Source organism: Scomber japonicus, chromosome 2 (genome assembly GCF_027409825.1).
Source record: "Scomber japonicus isolate fScoJap1 chromosome 2, fScoJap1.pri, whole genome shotgun sequence".
NCBI classification, from domain to species: Eukaryota; Metazoa; Chordata; class Actinopteri; order Scombriformes; family Scombridae; genus Scomber; species Scomber japonicus.
The window spans coordinates 26198040-26216485 of record NC_070579.1 but is presented as its reverse complement, the minus strand read 5'-3'; the positions used below and the strand labels follow the sequence as shown (position 1 = coordinate 26216485).

General features: G+C 39.7%; 2 protein-coding genes and 1 non-coding gene across 4 annotated transcripts in view; 2 read left to right on the top strand and 1 right to left on the bottom strand.

Annotated features, from left to right (window-relative positions):
• Positions 1–612: 612 nt before the first annotated feature.
• On the bottom strand, positions 613–685 carry trnar-ccg (transfer RNA arginine (anticodon CCG)). Its single transcript has one exon. It is a non-coding gene; the product is annotated as a tRNA-Arg (tRNA).
• A 730-nt stretch (positions 686–1415) lies between these two features.
• LOC128372890 (importin subunit alpha-1-like) lies at positions 1416–8571 on the top strand. Its single transcript, XM_053333092.1, has 10 exons — positions 1416–1519; positions 1632–1772; positions 2291–2379; positions 2580–2848; positions 3054–3148; positions 4082–4345; positions 5160–5393; positions 5910–6092; positions 7558–7707; positions 8342–8571. Exons 1-10 carry the CDS (start codon positions 1454–1456, stop codon positions 8432–8434), a joined length of 1584 nt encoding a protein of 527 aa, XP_053189067.1. The 5' UTR covers positions 1416–1453; the 3' UTR covers positions 8435–8571.
• A 1648-nt stretch (positions 8572–10219) lies between these two features.
• LOC128373664 (E3 ubiquitin-protein ligase SMURF2-like) overlaps positions 10220–18446 on the top strand; it is a 61716-nt gene continuing 53489 nt past the window's right edge. For both annotated transcript variants that reach the window (XM_053333820.1, XM_053333812.1), the window contains exon 1: positions 10220–10640. In XM_053333820.1, the coding sequence (XP_053189795.1) occupies positions 10589–10640 (52 nt within the window). In that variant the 5' untranslated portion in view covers positions 10220–10588. The remainder of the gene's footprint in view (positions 10641–18446) is intronic.

Sequence of the window (18446 nt, the reverse complement as noted above, 5' to 3'; positions counted from 1 at the left end):
TTCGACTTTTCCACTGAATGGGGGAACCAGAAAAAACTTCACACCCTAGAATCCTAATAAAAAGCAAGGACAGTGCAAAAATAAATAAATATAAACTTAAAGATAAATTGAAAAGATAAATTGAAAGATTTGAGAAAACGTTAAATGTTCTCGATAAAGTCTTCCAGGAGAGTGGTGTTTTTCCCATTATGGACATTTATTTATTTACTTTGCGCTTTGATGCTGTTCTCAAGTATTCACAAAGATTCATAAAGAACTCATACTGCTTAGCTTTAGCACAGACCAAACAAAACAGGCTTGAAAACCTTTTTATTCAGGAAGACTTTTTTCTGTGTTGTGTGTTGTAGGCTATATTTTTAACGCTGTCATGCACCACTTTGAAATTTACTGCGAATGAAAAGTGCAGTACAAACTAAATGTATTATTATTTAACTGTCTCATACATGATCAACCAGCAGGAATGCTGGGTGACAAATCTCTGCCAATGTTGAATTTATTTTGTGTAGTGACCCTTTATTACTATCAGAGATTACCCAGATAATACCTCTTAATCATTTTATATATTTCTTTTCGCACTCAAACCCCATTTAATCCTGAAAAGGAAGTTAAATGCGACCCAGATGGGACTCGAACCCACAATCCCCAGCTCCGGAGGCTGATGCCTTATCCATTAGGCCACTGGGTCATTACGTCGCAAGAAAAGAAAAACACGTGTTATCACTGTAAAAACCAAAAGTAACGGGCTAGTGTATGCTTCTTTAATTATATATATACTTTGTGACGTACAAGAAATGTTAAACACAGTACAATATGTCTATAAGATATATACCGAAATGCGTGAAATGTGAGATCCAGCCAGCCGACAAGATTAGGTCGATTTATCTCGCGATATTGAAGGCGGTTGCCTCTGACAACGGCTTTCTTGTTTGATGCGTTGTTTTAACAGTGGGCTGTGGGGCGGGGCTTGTAGCAGAAGTGGCCAATCAAAGGTTAGAAAAATAGGACAGTATATACATGACGTCACGTCTGTTGTAAAAAAAAACAAGATATCGGTAAGGTAAGCACGTAGCACATGGTTCTGTAGCGAATTGGGCCTTTTAGTCTTATTTTAAGAACACAAATTGTTTTTTTCTTAACATTTCAGGGTATCATATTTGTTTCTTTGAATTTCAGCCGTTTTTGGGGGGGTGTTGGTTTAACAGACGGGCTCCGGGAAGCCTCCGTGTGCTCTAACGTTATGGGCCACATGGTGTTAGATAACCGGCTTGGCTTCTCGACGAGCGGCCCCTTAACTAAAGCTAACACACCGCCTGCTAGCAAGTTAACTTAATGTTATCCGGAAAAAGCAGCCGTTGGCTCGACCATTTTATTCCTCGCGTTAAGTAATCGTCTTTAATTGTCTTTTAACAGGGTTCTTCGCAGTGGGATCGATTGTCTTGCTCAACGGTCAGGAATGTCAGCTGGCAACGACAGCGGAGCTCGGCTCACCCAGTTCAAAAACAAAGGGAGAGATGCCAATGTAAGCCCGGGACATCACAGTCACCTCTGCCAGGAAAGACCACCCGGCAATACAACAACCGACTGTATGACTAATCGTGTCTTGTGTTTTTTATGGATATCGACTGTTTCAGGAGCTAAGGCGCAGAAGAGCGGAAGTCAATGTGGAGCTCCGGAAAGCAAAGAAGGATGATCAGATCCTCAAGAAGAGAAATGTCCACAGTCTTCTGGACGAGCCGACCTCTCCTCTCCAAGAGCAGGACCCAAACGCACAGGTAAATTAGTCAACTAATGAGGTCTTGGGCTCTTATACACGAGCTACTTTATTTTGGCTGGGGAGAGTAAACAGGGGTGGTTTCAATGTGTTTTCCATGTCTAAAACATTTGCTTATATTACATTTGCAAATTGAACCTCAAGGCTGATATGAAAGGAGGTCAGTGCTGTTTGCACACACTGACCGAAGGTCAATCATAAACAACTTGGAGATAACTTAACTTAAGTGCACTGTGATAACATTAAGGTTTCTCCATTTTCATTTTCAAACACACCAAGTGTACTTAGGAGGAGTCACTTGTCAGTATTCATTATCTACGATGTCATTTTAATACCTGATTGTCTCAACAACCAGGAAATACTAGCTCAAGTCTGTGTTTTTGGTATTGTCTTGACCCTGTAACCCCTACCGAAATATAATCCAGACATGTCCCAGTGTTGTGTCAAGTTATTCTTAACTCCTGTTTGACTTTGGTTGCAAGGCAAGTACATAATCCTCTTCTGCTTCCATGTCTATAGCCTCCTCAGCACTGGACTGTAGAGGAGATTGTAGAAGGTGTACTCAGCCAGATTCTAGATCATCAGCTACAGGCCACACAGGCAGCCAGGTAAAATCATTTTGACTCAAAAGGTTTTTTTTTAGGTGTTAATGTAATAAACATGTTTCATCTTATTTTATTACCATGAGATTTAATGCTCAAGCACAGTCCAGTCAGGCAAGGACTTGGTGTCAATCACATTTTCTTTTTGGGAGGTTACTTTACTTTGATTAACCTTCCATTTGTGTTTTTTCCCACCTGATGTACAGAAAACTCCTCTCCAGAGAAAAACACCCACCCATTGACAGCATCATTGCTGTCGGTCTCATCCCGAAGTTTGTTAGTTTTCTGGCATTGTCTGAATGCCCTCCCATCCAGTTTGAAGCAGCTTGGGCTCTAACCAATATCGCATCAGGCACCTCGGACCAGACCGCTGCAGTAGTGGAAGGAGGAGCCATTCCAGCCTTCATCAGCCTGGTCGCATCACCCCACCCACACATTAGCGAGCAGGCCATTTGGGCCCTTGGTAACATTGCAGGTACTGTAGACTGACAATACTTGAGAACTCTTAGTGTTGAGGAATACTTTCGGTTTTCAGTTTAAGGTTACAGCTCAACCAAATTATTTATTTTCATGGTACAGTAACTTACTGTAATGTTCCTGATGTGAAACCTTCTGTTGCTGTTTGCTTCCTCCTGTTCCATAATAGCACTGCTGACAATGTCTTTTTCCCCTAAACATAGGAGATGGATCCAACTACAGAGACCTAGTGATCAAACATGGCGCTCTCGAGCCACTCCTAGCCTTGCTGGCAGCCCCAGATCTGTCTGTCTTTCCTGTGAGTTTCCATCAAACATCATTTGTACAGCTGGGTTCAAACAGTGTTTTTATGTGACATGGCACTACGCCCCTGCTAAGACCTAGTATGTTCTATCTGGATACGGTTGAAGTCCAGTTGATATTGATCCAAATTCACACTTGGCATCAAATTGTGTCTCTGACATATCTTGAGTATGTATGTTTAGTTCAGTTTTTCTTCTTTTCGGTCACATATTTTAGGAGGATCAGGAAAATGTCAGTGTGTTACCATGCCTCTAGCACACACTATATTTAGTGTGGCCAAATAAACTAGTTCAAGTTCCTCATTAAATTACAGTGAGGAAGTGAACATATCTACTATGCTTTACAACTGAAAAGACATTTTTTCAAAGATGGAAAATATTTTTGTGATGTGTGATAAAAAGTAGATTTGACATTAGTGACAATAGGCCAAAGTCAATTTCAGTTCAACTGAGACACATATTAGTGGCAAGTTTCAAAATATCAGTGTGACTCGTGGTGTGAGGCGATGTACGTCTTTTGAAAAGAAGCCTTTTGAACACAGCAGAAAGGTGTTATGCTTATGTGCCTTTAGCAATGTCAGCCAGTAATTTATTAGAGGAGCCCAGAATGCAGAAACTGCACAATAACCCCCACTGTAAATTTTCTGTTGAGTATTTATTTAAAAAATATATATATTTTTTACATTTTTTTAAAATCAAAGTCAGTAACTAATTTTGTGGATTGATAAAAATCCTGAGACCCATATATTTTTGTTTTAATGCTAATGCTGAAATTGGTTGAAAACAGGATTCTTTCTGTTTAACTTTCCTTTGAGAGTGGTCTTTGAATAAATTGAATCTCATCAATATCATTGTTACTCTTAAAAAATATAATGTTATGACACTTTGATGATATAAAATAACCTTTGACTTTCCACACACCCTACCAGTCGGGCTACCTGCGCAATGTCACCTGGACGTTGTCCAACCTGTGTCGAAACAAGAACCCAGCACCTCCTTTGACAGCGGTGCAACAGCTGCTTCCAGCCCTTGTGCGCCTCCTGCACCATGATGACAGGGAGGTCCTGGCCGACACTTGTTGGGCTGTGTCCTACCTGACTGATGGCTCCAATGAGAGGATAGAGGTTGTGGTGCAGGCTGGCCTGGTGCCCCGTCTCGTGCAGCTGCTAGCCTGTGGAGAGATTTCCATTGTGGTATGTAGTGATGTGTTCTGTCAAACTCAAACATACTTTTATATCTGACATCTAAAGTATATCTAGTGAGGTTTTTACTGTCTCATAGCATAAAATCTACTACTTTCAAAGGAATCACTAAAGGAGATTACCTTCATCTATCAGGAAGTAGCTGCTCTCTGTTCTATTTTGCCATCATGATAGAGATTGATGAAAGTCTTCGTGCCACTTAATAGGCTGCTCATTACTGAAGTACCCTCTCTCTTCAAGACAGTCTTCACACCTCACTCTATCCAACTTTATTAGATTTGTCTAATTCACCCTCATCATAAAGTTGAAGGAAACCTTTCTGCCTTCCCCAGGGGCCTTTCTTTCTCTCACCTAATATAACATAATATAAATGTAGGCTTTTAAGAGTTTCTCCACTTCTGCACATTTAAGAAGGTGAAAGTAAGATGGATCACGGTTGCAAATGTTTTTATTGAATGAATGAAAACCATTATTGCCCCTATGGGGGGTTGCTTTGCATAAATAAAGCACAAAAACCAAAGCTTCAACAGCCATACATGACAAAAAAAGAAGAAAATTAAAGAAGCATCATTTGGCTGATTGATACTAAAATACTTAACAGGACATTAACAGCAAAAAACAAACAGAATATTATTATATTGAAAGCTTCCCTCATTGTTAGTAGCTTCAGATAGGAAAATCAAAAGCAGATAATAATGACAAAGTTATAATCATCATCATCATTGTCATTATCTCTTATTATATATTGTTTTTTTCTCAAGTGTGAATACTCCAAGTAACTCTCTTGCTCTCCTTCATCTCCCAGACTCCAGCCCTGCGGTCACTGGGTAACATTGTGACCGGGACAGATGAACAGACCCAGTATGTGCTGAACGCAGGTGCTCTGACAATGATGCCCGGCCTGCTTCGCCACCACAAACCCAACATCCAGAAAGAAGCAGCCTGGACTGTGTCCAACATCACTGCTGGCAAGGACTGCCAGATCCAGGAAGTTATCAATGCAGGCCTGATGCCTGTCTTGGTGGAGATCCTCCAACAGGTCAGACCGCAAGAGCAGACAGAGAATGGCTTGTTTCATGAGTCAAGATGAGATTTATTAATTCATAATAGGTCAAGTTATATTTTATTGATCAGCATGGGGAAAACTGACCTCTATATTCTGAACAATGAACTGCCAGAGGGCTGCACCTGGGTACTAACTCTGGCAACGGCAAAAGCAGACATATTGCTAATATGCATATACTTATGTACTTAATGTGTTAATAACAGACTCACAGCGTTGTCAGATAAGTTGACATAAACAGATCATGCTGAATAATGAATCAGTTCACTTATGCTTACCTATATTTGTTTCGTTTTGTTTGTTTGTTTTTTGCTTTGCTGCCAAAAGTCCAAACATTATTTTATTTTATGATAAAATCAGATCATTTTTGAGGTACTAATTAATTTATACGGATTTCATGGTTTGTTTATTCATGGCCAGTTTGATATATTTTTAGTATCTCCAGTATATATCTATACTTTTTTGTGGCCTAAAGATGTATTCTCTTCATAGGGAGACTACAAGACCCAGAAGGAGGCAGTGTGGGCTGTCACTAATTACACCAGTGGTGGGACAGTGGAGCAAGTGGCCTACCTGGTCCATTGCAAAGTGCTGGAGCCGCTACTCAACTTGTTGACAGCTAAAGACTGCAAGATCGTCTTGGTTATCTTGGATGCAATCTACAATATTTTACAGGTATATTACCAAGATTTGAAAAAAGGCACAAAATACCGTACGTTCATAAAAATCTGTTCATAACCACTTTATAGTGTGTCATAAACTTTTGTCAGATGTTTTTCTATACTGCTTATAAATGCTAAATAGCTTAATGTAAAGTGTTATTGATTTTGATCTTTGAAAGTCTGCACTAAATTGACATGTACCAGTAACATAACTGGCAAAGAAAATGACACTCACCAAGTAAGAAAAACACTAAAACAGGAGTATTCAGTTAAAATTCATTGAGGTCCAATTTGTGAAAATGTCCTTAAGTGAAGGTCTGGAACATCATAAAGTCTGTTATTTTTCAGTACCTTGAAGTAGCATATAGTTCCATTAGCATTTGTGTCTAGTGGGTAGATTGTAGACTGTCAAATAAGTAGAATTCTAGAATATGGCAACAACATTTAGTATTTACACTCAAATTTGTGGGATTCAAATAAACAATAAAATACATAAAATAAGAATACAAAAAATAAGATAAATACATTTTCTTTTCGTATAGCAAATAAATATAGCATTATAAAATATAGCGCATTGTGCTTCTTAAATAAAGTGCTTAGTTTTAGAAAAATTAAAAAGAATCCCTTTTTACTTTTAAACTTAAACTATATACTTAATTTCACATCTAATAACTTTATAACAAAACATCTCAACAGATATGAACTCTTTTCTTCATGTTTATCTCACTGACAGTCGAGTCTCTCTGCATGTCTGAATGCACGGATTTGATTGACTCATTAGATTGGCTATGCACAGTGGTCTGTGAGTTTCAGAGGGCTGCTCCACTTTTACCCTAACAGCTGGAGAAGCTGTGCCCTTTAAAATGGAAACACTCTGACAAAATTTAACAATCCCCGATATTTTATCAGTTACAGGTCCGGGTCCAGATAGTGCGTCTGGGTCTGGATCCGGGCCGCGGTCCACCTATTAGTGACCTCTGAACTAAAGCATATGTCAGAAAACTGTTTTCAGTAACGATAGCAGAAACTCACACACCAGATCATGACACGCTTTATCTCTTATCTTGACAAAAGAGAAGACGCACAGTTGTGTGAACTATAGTGAACTTATACAAAGGATTGGAAAAGAAGGAAATAACACTAAAATTCAAACTGTCTTCAGGGGTCCTTAAGGGTTTAAGGACTAATGGTAGACAATGTCCAAGAATTGCAAGAAGGAAAGGAAGGTATAAGATTGAAGAAAAAAATAGCATTGACGTGTAATCATCTACACTCCTCTGCCAGCAGTTCCCAGGGATAAAATGAAATTCATAATGTGGGTTTCTGAGATTAGGGAACATGACGATATGCAGAATTTAATCTCTGCCTCGTGATACATTAAATTATCTTGACAGTCACAGAGATTAAATTGAATGGTCACAGGTTCATCTCTTGTGTGTGGGAACCATTAGTCTTAATTTTTTGTCCTTTTTCCACAGATGGCATACAAAACTGGTGAGACTGAGAAAATGTGCTTAATGATCGAGGAGCTGGGTGGTTTGGACAAGATCGAAGCGCTGCAGTCCCATGATAATGAGGCTGTCTACAAGTCCTCTCTTAACATTATAGACAGATTCTTTTCTGAAGAGGTAAGTGTTACTGTCTAAATCTTGATAAATTAGTCCATTACCTTGAAAGTACACCAATCAGTGAACTACAGGGAGAGGCAGAATTGATGATTGTGATCAACGCCTCGTTTAAAAACACTACAGAGATTTGAACAGGAACGCAACTTGAATTTTTCCTGTCTGACCATCACAGTTTGTTACTATCCTCAACAAGTCAATCAGAGCACACACGCAGAAAGAATTAAAAGACTGGCAGGCATAGTAAGAATATATTGTCAATTGTATGACTCATCCACAGATGAAATGATCCGTCTCTGCAGAGCCAGCAGGGTGGTGCAGTGTGTCATTACTCCTCTTGTCTCTCTGCTTATTGATGCCAAAGAATGAATGCGGGGTGTGGTACAACACACAGTAGCCTGAGCTTGGATGTTGGCTGGTTACTGCAAGACTACCTTCAGTCTATTAACCCAATGCTCATTTTAATGTTTAAATATCTGGCTTTGATGTCACTCAATTCACAGCAAACGTTGTCCTAGCTGACAGAAACAGCCTTAGTCTGCAAAATTTTTCCTAATCCATGTCCATGAAACGGTGCCCAAACCATGCTAAGACTCGGTTAATCCTCTAATGCATCTCTGTCCCTTTTGTCTTTCAGAATGAAGATGAGGATGAGGCTGTGGTTCCTGAGGCCACTACTGACGGCTTTGCTTTCCAGATCCCTGAAAATCAAAGCACTTTCCAGTTTTAACACGTCCAGTTTGCTATTTGTGTGGGGAAAAAAAGACATTTCTGACCTTGTCGATATTTTGTATTTTTTTTTTGCCATTTCATCCTTGTACAAAACGGTACACACAAAATGTCCCTGTTTTAAAACAAGATTTGTAAATAAATTTTATTAATACACTCAGGGTTTTGTTATTGATTGTGTTTAAGGTAAAGCAAGACATTCACAAGGAGACATGATGGGTTTATTTGATGAAATGATAGGCAAAAGGAGTTCAGGTATTAAGGAGTGGAGAAATGGGATGAGTCCCTGACCAAGTCACCACTAGGTGTCGCTGTGCCTATTCTGTTTGCTTGGCCTACATGTCCCATTGTAATTTTTTTTTTTTTTTTGAATGGAAGCTATGTGCTGTAATGCAGTTCACAGTGTATGGCCATGTATGTCCATTAGGAGAGAGAAAGGAGCATAACCATGCTGCAGACTTGGTATTAGAGTTCTCACTGGACACTTGCATAAATAATATCTAAACTCACAAAAAATCTTTATGCTAATTTGGGCCTACTGGTTGAAACTCAAAAAATAGTTATGCTAATTTGGGCCAACTGGTTGAATGTCAAGCTTATAACATGATTTGTCACATATACCAGACGCATTACATTTCCACAAGTGTAGGTCTGTATGGAACACTTCCTATATTATAACTGCTCCTTCCCTGCTTTCACACATATATGAAGCCCCAATGCTCACCAACTCTTAGTGGTTAATACTAATCCAGTGTGGACTGTCAATATAGATGTGCATCAACTAGAAATGTAAAACACTCAATTAAATTGTAACTATTCACATGAAATGTTTGGCTTGTTCATACCGACATAGGCTGCATCAAGCTTTCTAAATTAAGGCCGGAAATAAGGCATCTTAGCTTCAAAATAAAACCACTGGCTCGTTGAACCATTGTAAAAAAATATTTTTGTCATATAACTTTTGTTTTTTTTTCTGCTGGAGATAGATATTTACAGTACTGGGACCAGTTGTTAACCAGTTTAAAAATGTTTTTCCACAGATATGACATTTGTAGAGGATCTTTTAGGAAATACTGTGTCCAGGTGTTGTATTTGTTATTTTCTATTATATATTCAGTCAGCCTTATGAACTGGCCATATACAGTACAGGTCTGTGTGGCTGAAATGAATACAAATGTAACACATAAATAACAATAATAATAGTAATGATGGCGATTATAATAATAATATCACTCCCATTATGCCATCAACCTCTTAACTATTAACCTGATAATCAACATTTTGCATTTGGTTGATTAATTATTCCTTCTGTCCTCTTTGAATCAATTCAATTCCTCCCTCTTTTTATTTTTTTGATTGACCTACTTTTACCAACTGTCATTTTCATTACCATTGTTATTATCAATGCTACTATTTCCCTGTGACCCTATCATCTTCTTGTTATTATAACTAATCACTTCAAATCACTCCCAGAGATGATAAATGTCGTTTGTTTGATTGGGATAGAAAATTATATAAAATAATATTAGTAAAGATTAGACAGTGACATACACATCCCTTCACGTATATACAGTATATTATTTAAACAAATATGAAATTGAAGACTATGGACTAATAAACCAATCAAACCAGTAAAAGACACTGATTTTTGCATGTGTGAGATGTTTAAATAGCCTAGAGATTTTTATGTTGAAGCTTCTTAGCGGATGTGCTGCAGTGTGTCCATCTTTCACCTGCCTGCAGTCTCACAGTCTCACCATCACGACCAACAAGAAGCAGCAGCATCGCAGACAGAGATGGAGGGGGGACCAAACCTCTCACTTGATCTGTATCAGTGCCCCTGGGTCGCGGCATGAACACCATTTGGGAATGTAGTTATCATTTGAATTGTTTTGTTGAAATTCACGGCACAGGAGCTGAAGAGCGTGTTGTTACTCCAGCGATGTGAAGATTTATGAGCCACCCTTTCTTGTTGCAGAGAGCCAGTCAGCGTGATCCGCTCCTGCTATGCTGATACTACGAGCTAACACCAAGCTAGCACATTTGATTGTTTTGGGAGATACATTTTTTTTAAGAACTCCTACGTTGACACATAAATTAGACACTTTTGTTGGTTGTTGTTGTTAATTGTCATCAAGCTGGAACACAAAGGGGAATGTCTAACCAAGGAGTTAGGAGGAATGGCCCAGTGAAGCTGCGGTTGACAGGTAAGCGAGTTTAAACCTCCTCCTCTTGAAGACGCTAGCACGTTAGCGTGCTAGCCCACCAGGCTAACACACACATATGTGGCGATAATTTCAACTCATACATTGTCTTACATTGTGTTTTTCTCTAGCTGTTTTTAATTATAACTTAATATAACTCTGGCTAATACACTAAGCTGCTCGGCAGGACTATTACAAGCCAGTCAAAGACCCTCGCTCGTTAGCAAACATTAGCTGTGTCTATGTTTATTAACCTAGCCGGGTTATCGTTTTAGCATCGTTACTAATAGGAGTTTCACCTCCTACCAAGACAAAATGTCCCTGCTTTTAAAACAAGATTTGTAAATATATTTTATTAATACACTAAGGGTTTTGTTATTGATTGTGTTTAAGGTAAAGCACAAGGAGACATGCTGGGTTTATTTATATGCAAAAGGTGTCGAGATATTAAGGAGTGGAGAAATGGGCTGAGTCCCTTCAGTCCCTAAAGTTATCTTAGATGAAATACTTAAGCATGATAGCCTATGCTAATATCCCATCTATTCCTTTCCTGGTTAATGTTAGCCCTTGTTTACCAGTGTCGTCATTAAAACATTACTAATAATCGGTGTTTATTAGGACTTTGACCTCCTCTGTGCAGGCATGTTGTACGTAAATGTGATGATGAGGTTATAGACGTGCAATGTTATCACTCATGCTTGGGTGTTTTAGTGGATGTGGAATCACACATCAGATCTGTTTATAAATCTATATTAAAAGCCGACATCACATGACAGATTGTGGTTCCCTAATGGTCTGATGTGTTTAGATCATGTTTTTTTAATACAGTCTGTACATAGGTTTGCCGGGGCTGGGGCGGTATGCATGAGGGATACCACTAACCATTCATTTGCAGTGTGTGCATTTAGTAACAATATTTTCTGGTTTGCCCTGAGGAGCTGTGGTCTTATTGAGCGGGAGACGGCATTTGTAGCACTTTATGTGTCACCTGCATTGATGGATTAATGCAAGAGCCAAATTCCCAGCATTTCATCCCCATCATATTCTCGTGGCAGTGAAGATAAATCTGATGGTGTTCAGCAAATCACAATCATGTTTTTTTAAGATTCACTGTAAAGCTGTATAACTTTCAATTCTCACAGCACAGCATACTGACAGGTGCTCTGTCATGGTATGAGTTAAGTGTCTTCTCATTCAGTGTGCTACAGAAAGGCAGCACAGCAGAAAGGTAGAGTAAAACTGTAAATGGAAATGAACCCTCAAAGTGCAAAGACCTACCCAACCGTCTTTCCTGCTTGCCTGCCCGAGGTCTTTGTTTTTTCCTCCCTCCATATGGGGAACGGTTTTAAATGGGCTGCAGTAGTCTTCAGACGGAATCCCAGGAATGTGAAACCTCAGAGAGGAAATGTGAGTCTTTGCTGATCATAGACACATCCTCTGTCTGTCCTTCACTGGAGAGAAAGAGTTTAAGGAAGACTGAATGTGTGTGAGATGGGGGTTCGCATAGTGGAGCGTAACCAGAATTGCTGCTCACACACTGAGGTTCACTGATGCTAAGTCTGCATTTAGACATGGGCCTTCATTTCACATTTTACACGTGTGTTTAGTTGTGACCACCCTTGATTTATGTGTGCATTTAGACCTAACATTGCATACCAAACGCAGTCCAGTTTTACTCTGTCTGCCGCTCTGTGGTCTCAGACTTTGCATATGCTTTCTGTGTCTGTCAAGGGGAATTAGCTAAACCAAAAGCTTGGACCTGAATGCGTTAAAGTATTTGGAACTTTTGTTATGCTTCATAATTGTTTTTTGGTTTGAGTTTTATCCTCATAAAACAGTTTATATGATAAGCAATAAGAATATGCTTATGACCCCTTAGCCCAAACTCTACCACACATTCCCAATTTCTCGATGAGGGATTATTGGCAGGAATTTGTAGAAGCAAACTGTAGCTCTTATCCAGTAAATAGCTATTCTGTCTGTTTTCCTCACGATAATATAAAATTGGGCTGGTTTTGTGCTTGAAATTCTGCTCCACCTAAAGTTTTTCCTAGATTGGATTCACAGAGACAGCTGAATTTAAATGGTGCTTATAGTTTGTTTTCTTCGCTAGGATCCCCTTCTGACACTGCCGTCGATTAGTTTGCTTAGGGTGGTCTAACCCACCCTGCAGATTTTGACCGGATTCATCCCCAATTTTGTCATCCCACACTGCCTTCAAATCCCACCTTCTAGTTCCTCACAAATGCTTTTTAGAGCTCCTACTTACGTCTAGAACATGTACCTGGGACAGCTGTTCTTTGATGCTTAAATTAATTTTTTTTTTTAAAAACAAAAAAAACCATCCTAGTTTGAGTTTGCTGGTAGGTGGTGTGTCGTCTTGTCCCCACAAAGCTTGCTGCCAAGTTTGTAAAGGAGAGCAATCTCTGATTTTGAGAGCTGTTATTTCGAACGCTGCAAGGAGCCGACAGTTGGTGTAGTCCCCCCTTCGACTCCGGCGCAGTAAGAGCTGGTGTATGATTTACTGAAATTGAACAAGAACAAGGTGTTTTTTCTTCACTTTCCTTCACTGGATGGAATCTGGAGTTTCTCAAATGTGAATGACATGAAATGTACGAGGGGATGCATCCATCTCTCATCCCCTTTCAAATATGGCCTCTTGCTGTTGCTGCCTCTGCTGTGAGGGAGGGAGCCTGTCTATGTGATCCATTTCCTCCATTAGCCTCCAGTTGGCATGCAGTGAGCAGGGAAGGACTGGAAGAATCATCTCAGGATTCTTCCTGTTCTGTGTGAGTGTGAGACACTCACGCAAGCAAGGAAACCCACATGTACATTTTTCATCTACTGTCGTACTTTGTGTGCGTGTGCGTGCCCCCCCTTGCTCTAACATTTTGGGAAGCTGGTGCTGGAGCTTATGTGTGTGTTGAAGGGCCCAGAAAAAGCCAGGAAGCTGGTGATTTAGATAAAGATCCAGCCTCAGTCCCAGGCCTGGCATTAGCACCGGGGCAGAGTGCATTTTAGGGAAGTTATCAGGGACCACTGTCTCAGCATTCACTATCAGCTCTCAGATAGTACAGCTGTGTGTGTCAGCTTGTTTGTATGTGCAAGCACAATGTTTGTGTTCTCAAAACAGAAGACACATGCACACAGACGCACTCCTATAAAGTCGAGCTTCCACAGGAAGTTCTGTCAGCACGCGATGCTGAGCTAAATTAGGCCTGTCGGCTTCCTAAAGTAAGGAGTTAATGTTACAAAGAGAGCACACAATGGTGACAGTGACAAACCAACCAGGACTAACAAATAAAGCTATGAGGCTAACACAGGGTTGCAGGATAATAACACATTACGGATATGTTTTACTCACATTAGGATGTTATTATAAAGTAAAGGACAAAGCATATATTTATCTTGTTAAATGGTAAATATTTACTGCCTTTCTGGCTTATTTGCCTAAGTGAAAAAGCAGTCTGAAAGGAGTGGAACATTTTGAGGAGATTAAGCTCTGTATTGGCATGAATCTGCCAGGTGTGTTATATATTTTTCTTAGTATTTAGTCTTACTTAAAACAATTTCACTGCCATTTCTCATTGACTTTGTCATCCTAGCCTTGAATACAGTAACTTGGTAGTATTGTTTCTGCTGCATACAATGGATGCGAGTCACACAATGCTTTGTTACACTGTGGTTTATTGTATCCTTGGCACAAGCTTAATTTAGGAACAAGCAAAGCTCTGGCAGAAAGTGCAGTTTGACCTAGTTATAAGGCAATTAAAAGGCACTGCTCAAAATTCCTGATCGCTGCAGAAATCACCTCTAAGATACGAGGCTGTTCTCAAGATTTTTCACCAAATACATACACACCCATGTAGGGAGAATATGTTCGAAGAATCCGCCTTGAAAATATGGGCAGCAGCAGCAGCATAGATAAAATAACCTATGAGAAGATGAGAGTGATCAGTCAAAGCATCAGGAACGATCCATGTGTTAAGACTCAGCTAACCACACGCTCAGATCAGTAAGCTTCAGCTGTTCTGTATGCAGCTTGTATCTTTTACTTCACCATGCCGTAAAAGTAGTATCTGATGGTCAGCGGGCAACTTATCTTTGCATTCCTATGTCTTTTTTTTTTTTTTTTTGTATTAGCCTGGGGTTGAGTGCTTTGACTGTATGATATTTTCAAGTCTAGATGTTCATTTCCATACTGCTTATCTCTGGCTTTCCTCTTTCTGGAATAAGACACTTCCTCTTTGACTTGTCTCCTTGGGTTTTTTGTCATTCCTGAACATGCAGGATAATACAGACCAAGACAAGTTTATTTATATAGCACATTTCAGCAACAAGGCAATTCAAGGTGCTTTACATAAAATACTGAAAGCACCAATACAAAGAAACGCACAATAAACACTTAAGTACAATGGAAAAAAAACAGTTGTTAAAAATCCAAGGGTATAGAAATCAAAATCAAGCTAAAATAGAAAAAGGTTATGTTAAAGGTTAATTATTTGATTTAATCAAAGGCAGCTGCAAACAGAAAATTCTTCAGCCTCAATTGAACAGAACTGAGAGTTGCAGCAGACCTGCAGTTTTCTGGGAGTTCGTTCCAGATATGTGGAGCATAAAAATTGAATGCTGCTTCTCCATGTTTAGTTTTGACTCTGGGAACAGAAAGCAGACCTGAGAGGTCTGGATGATTCATAACGTAGCAGCAGATTAGAAATGTGTTCTGGCCCTGAACCGTTCAGTGCTTTACAAACCAACAATAGTATTTTGAAATCAATTCTTTGACAGACAGTAAGCCAGTGTAAAGATCTGAGAACTGGAGTGACATGATCCACTTTCCTGGTCTTAGTGAGGACTCAACAGCAGCGATTTGAATCAGATTTTTTAGGGGGACCCAGAAAGACACTTTTACAGTAGTCAAGTGTACTGAAGATAAAAGCATGGACAAGTTTTTCTGCTGAGACACAAGTCCTTTTTAATTCTTGATATATTCTTCAGGTGATAGTTGGCTGACTTTGTAATTGTCGTAATGTGAAATGTAGAAATTCAGGTCTGAGTTCATGACTGCACCAAGGCTCCATAAACAATTACTTCAGCTTTAATTTGGTTAAGAGAAGAAAAAACTGGCACATCCAATCGTTGATTTGTTCAATGCACGTACTCAGCGCTTGTATTGGACCACAGTCTCCTTGTGAAATGCTGATTTAAATTTGTGTGTCGTCTGCATAATTTTGGTAACATATTTAGATTTTTTCCATAATAGGGTAGAGGTAGCACAATGTGTTAGTCTTGTGCAAGTGTGTATGTGGGCATGGATGTGTGAGTGAAAGAGAATAGATGTTTTTTTTAACTTGGAGAGTGTGTGTACATTCTTGCTTGGTGGCCTGTGTGTGTTTGTGCTTCAGCTCAAACATTTTACATCTGATTTGCTGAGACAAGAGAGCAGCCCATACAGGGCGGTGCCCCACTGCTGCTGTCAGCCCTTCAGTTGTCATCTCTTCTTCCCCTCATCTCATGTTCATTCTTCTCTCATATCTCCTACTATATTTCGTCTAGTAGCACATTTCTCCTCTGTTAAAATCCTCCTTCACTCTTTGCCCTCTACAACACGTATTCCTCTGGCTCACTACTGCCGATTAGTTTTTTCATACTTGCCATGTTCTCTGTGAAGCTAATTTTAAAAGGGCGCCAACTTACTGACTGCCTAAAGATCTGAAGTAGGGCTACAACAACGAATCAATAAAATCGTTAAACTATTATTAAAAGTGTTGGCATTATCGATTCGTTGTGTTGCGCGATTACTGCATTACTCACCAAGTCGCGGAGCAGTTCAGACGCAGCTGAGCAGAGCCGGTATCGGCAGAGGTGGAGAAAACGGTCCGCCCGAAATCCTCTAAAGTGTAGGAGCAGTTCACACTACATAAAACTAGCAAGTGTGTGCTGCATTCTGCCAAAGTAGGCACGAAGTGTGCATCATATCAATGATTTAATGTCACTGTGTGGATCATTAACCTTGTTGCAGTGTGCTCCCTGGTTATAGTTAGTGAACTAACAGCTTCTACCTGCTGAGATCTCACAGTCAGCAGTAGGAGATGAGGAAAAGAAGACAACTACATTTTAGAAGCTGGAAGCTGTACAGCTGTACATTGTTTTGTAAATGACTCTAAACGATTAATGTCAAAATAGTTGCTAGATCAATTTTGTTAGGGCACCTGAGGCAAAAGTGCACGCAGTAATCAATAGGGAAGCAGTTGTAGTTCATGAACTGCGACAGGAGCTAGTTTTAATTTTAATTGGGAAAGTTAACAACCTGTGTTTCATCTGTAGTGACTCATCTGGCTGCAGATGTTGTGACGATGTGTTCACATTTCCTCTGACATTATACATTCATTGCTATAGATTAGTGTGTGTTCACAGTCCTGTGAGGAAAGAGATGATTGTCCTGTATGTGTGTGGAGCACATTGTGTCTGCTTGATAATGCCTCTTAGCTTTTGAGGTTACTGTGTTGTGGTTAGGTTTTGTGGTGCAGTAAAGAGGCCCTATACCCAAACCTCTTCCAGCTCTGTTTAGTCTGCCTCACTAGCATGTACTCAATTGACCACACACAGGTTATATACAGTCATTCAGTGTTCACGTGGGCCCTCCTCATCATATGGAAACGTTCAATCTGTGATGCAACTGTTCCAGCTGTACTTGTTCCAGCTGTATTTATCCTGTCTGTTATCTGTACATCTAAAAGGAAAATACAGGACACAACAGCTTTCAGATGCAGCAGACCAGACCAAAATGACGAAGCCCACATTGCGTAATTTGTGGCCAAAACATGAAACATTCACTCTGCACATATGGTTACCCCAAACAACAAATGAACGAACTAATCAACTCAAAGCTGAACCTGTGGTCGCGTGCCATATTAACTCCCAGGATCAGCAAAAGCTTTTGGGTTTTTTTTCATAATAACCTTTAAATTATGTAAGTAGATTGCTATGGAAATGCAAACCTCCTGCATGTGTGCATGAGCTGTTTGGAAACAGAGCATTTCTGTTGAAACTGTACCTACGTGTGTGCGCTCTGGCTTTCCTGCTATATGATCACAGATAAGGTTATCTCGTCTCATAAGTCTAGTAGTCTAGACGTTTGCATCCTTGTTGCTTCAATGTTGAATTTTACTGCATGTGACATGCTGCCTTGACAATATGAATCTCTAGTAAGTGTAGACAATCATGAGCATGTGTGTGTTTATGGTTAGGACACCTTTTTATAAAATGATACTTGGCTGAATTGTTCAGTCTTTAACTTGTGACACTTTAAACCAACATCCAACAATGCATAATACTTAATTGGTCAGCTGATTGTTTGGTCACTCGGGTAACGCTGTGACGGCTGCACATGAACTGAACTGTCTTTGATTTTTATCTCTGGGTAACAGCAGGTAGAGAAACGTGTTCTTCTTCAATCCGCTGCCCTTTTAATCTGAGCTCTGATGGCGCTTTAATGAAGGGTACTTCTATGCCGACGTTGCTGTTAGAAATAAATAAATGGATTAAACAGCTTTGTGCTTCGCCGATTAATGATGGATGATTGTTTTCTCCAGTTTTTCTTTGATGGAAAAATGTTGGAACTCACCCTGAATCCATGGATTGATCAAGGACCACCCTTTTTGCTTACCCTGTTCATCTTCAGATCGCCCTGTGAAATAAAGTTCTTGGCGAGCATTTTTGTTTTGGATTTTGGCACCGCTGATGCTGATTTATGGGGATGTAATACCACAATGTGGATGGAAAGGGGACATGGAACTCCACGCCATT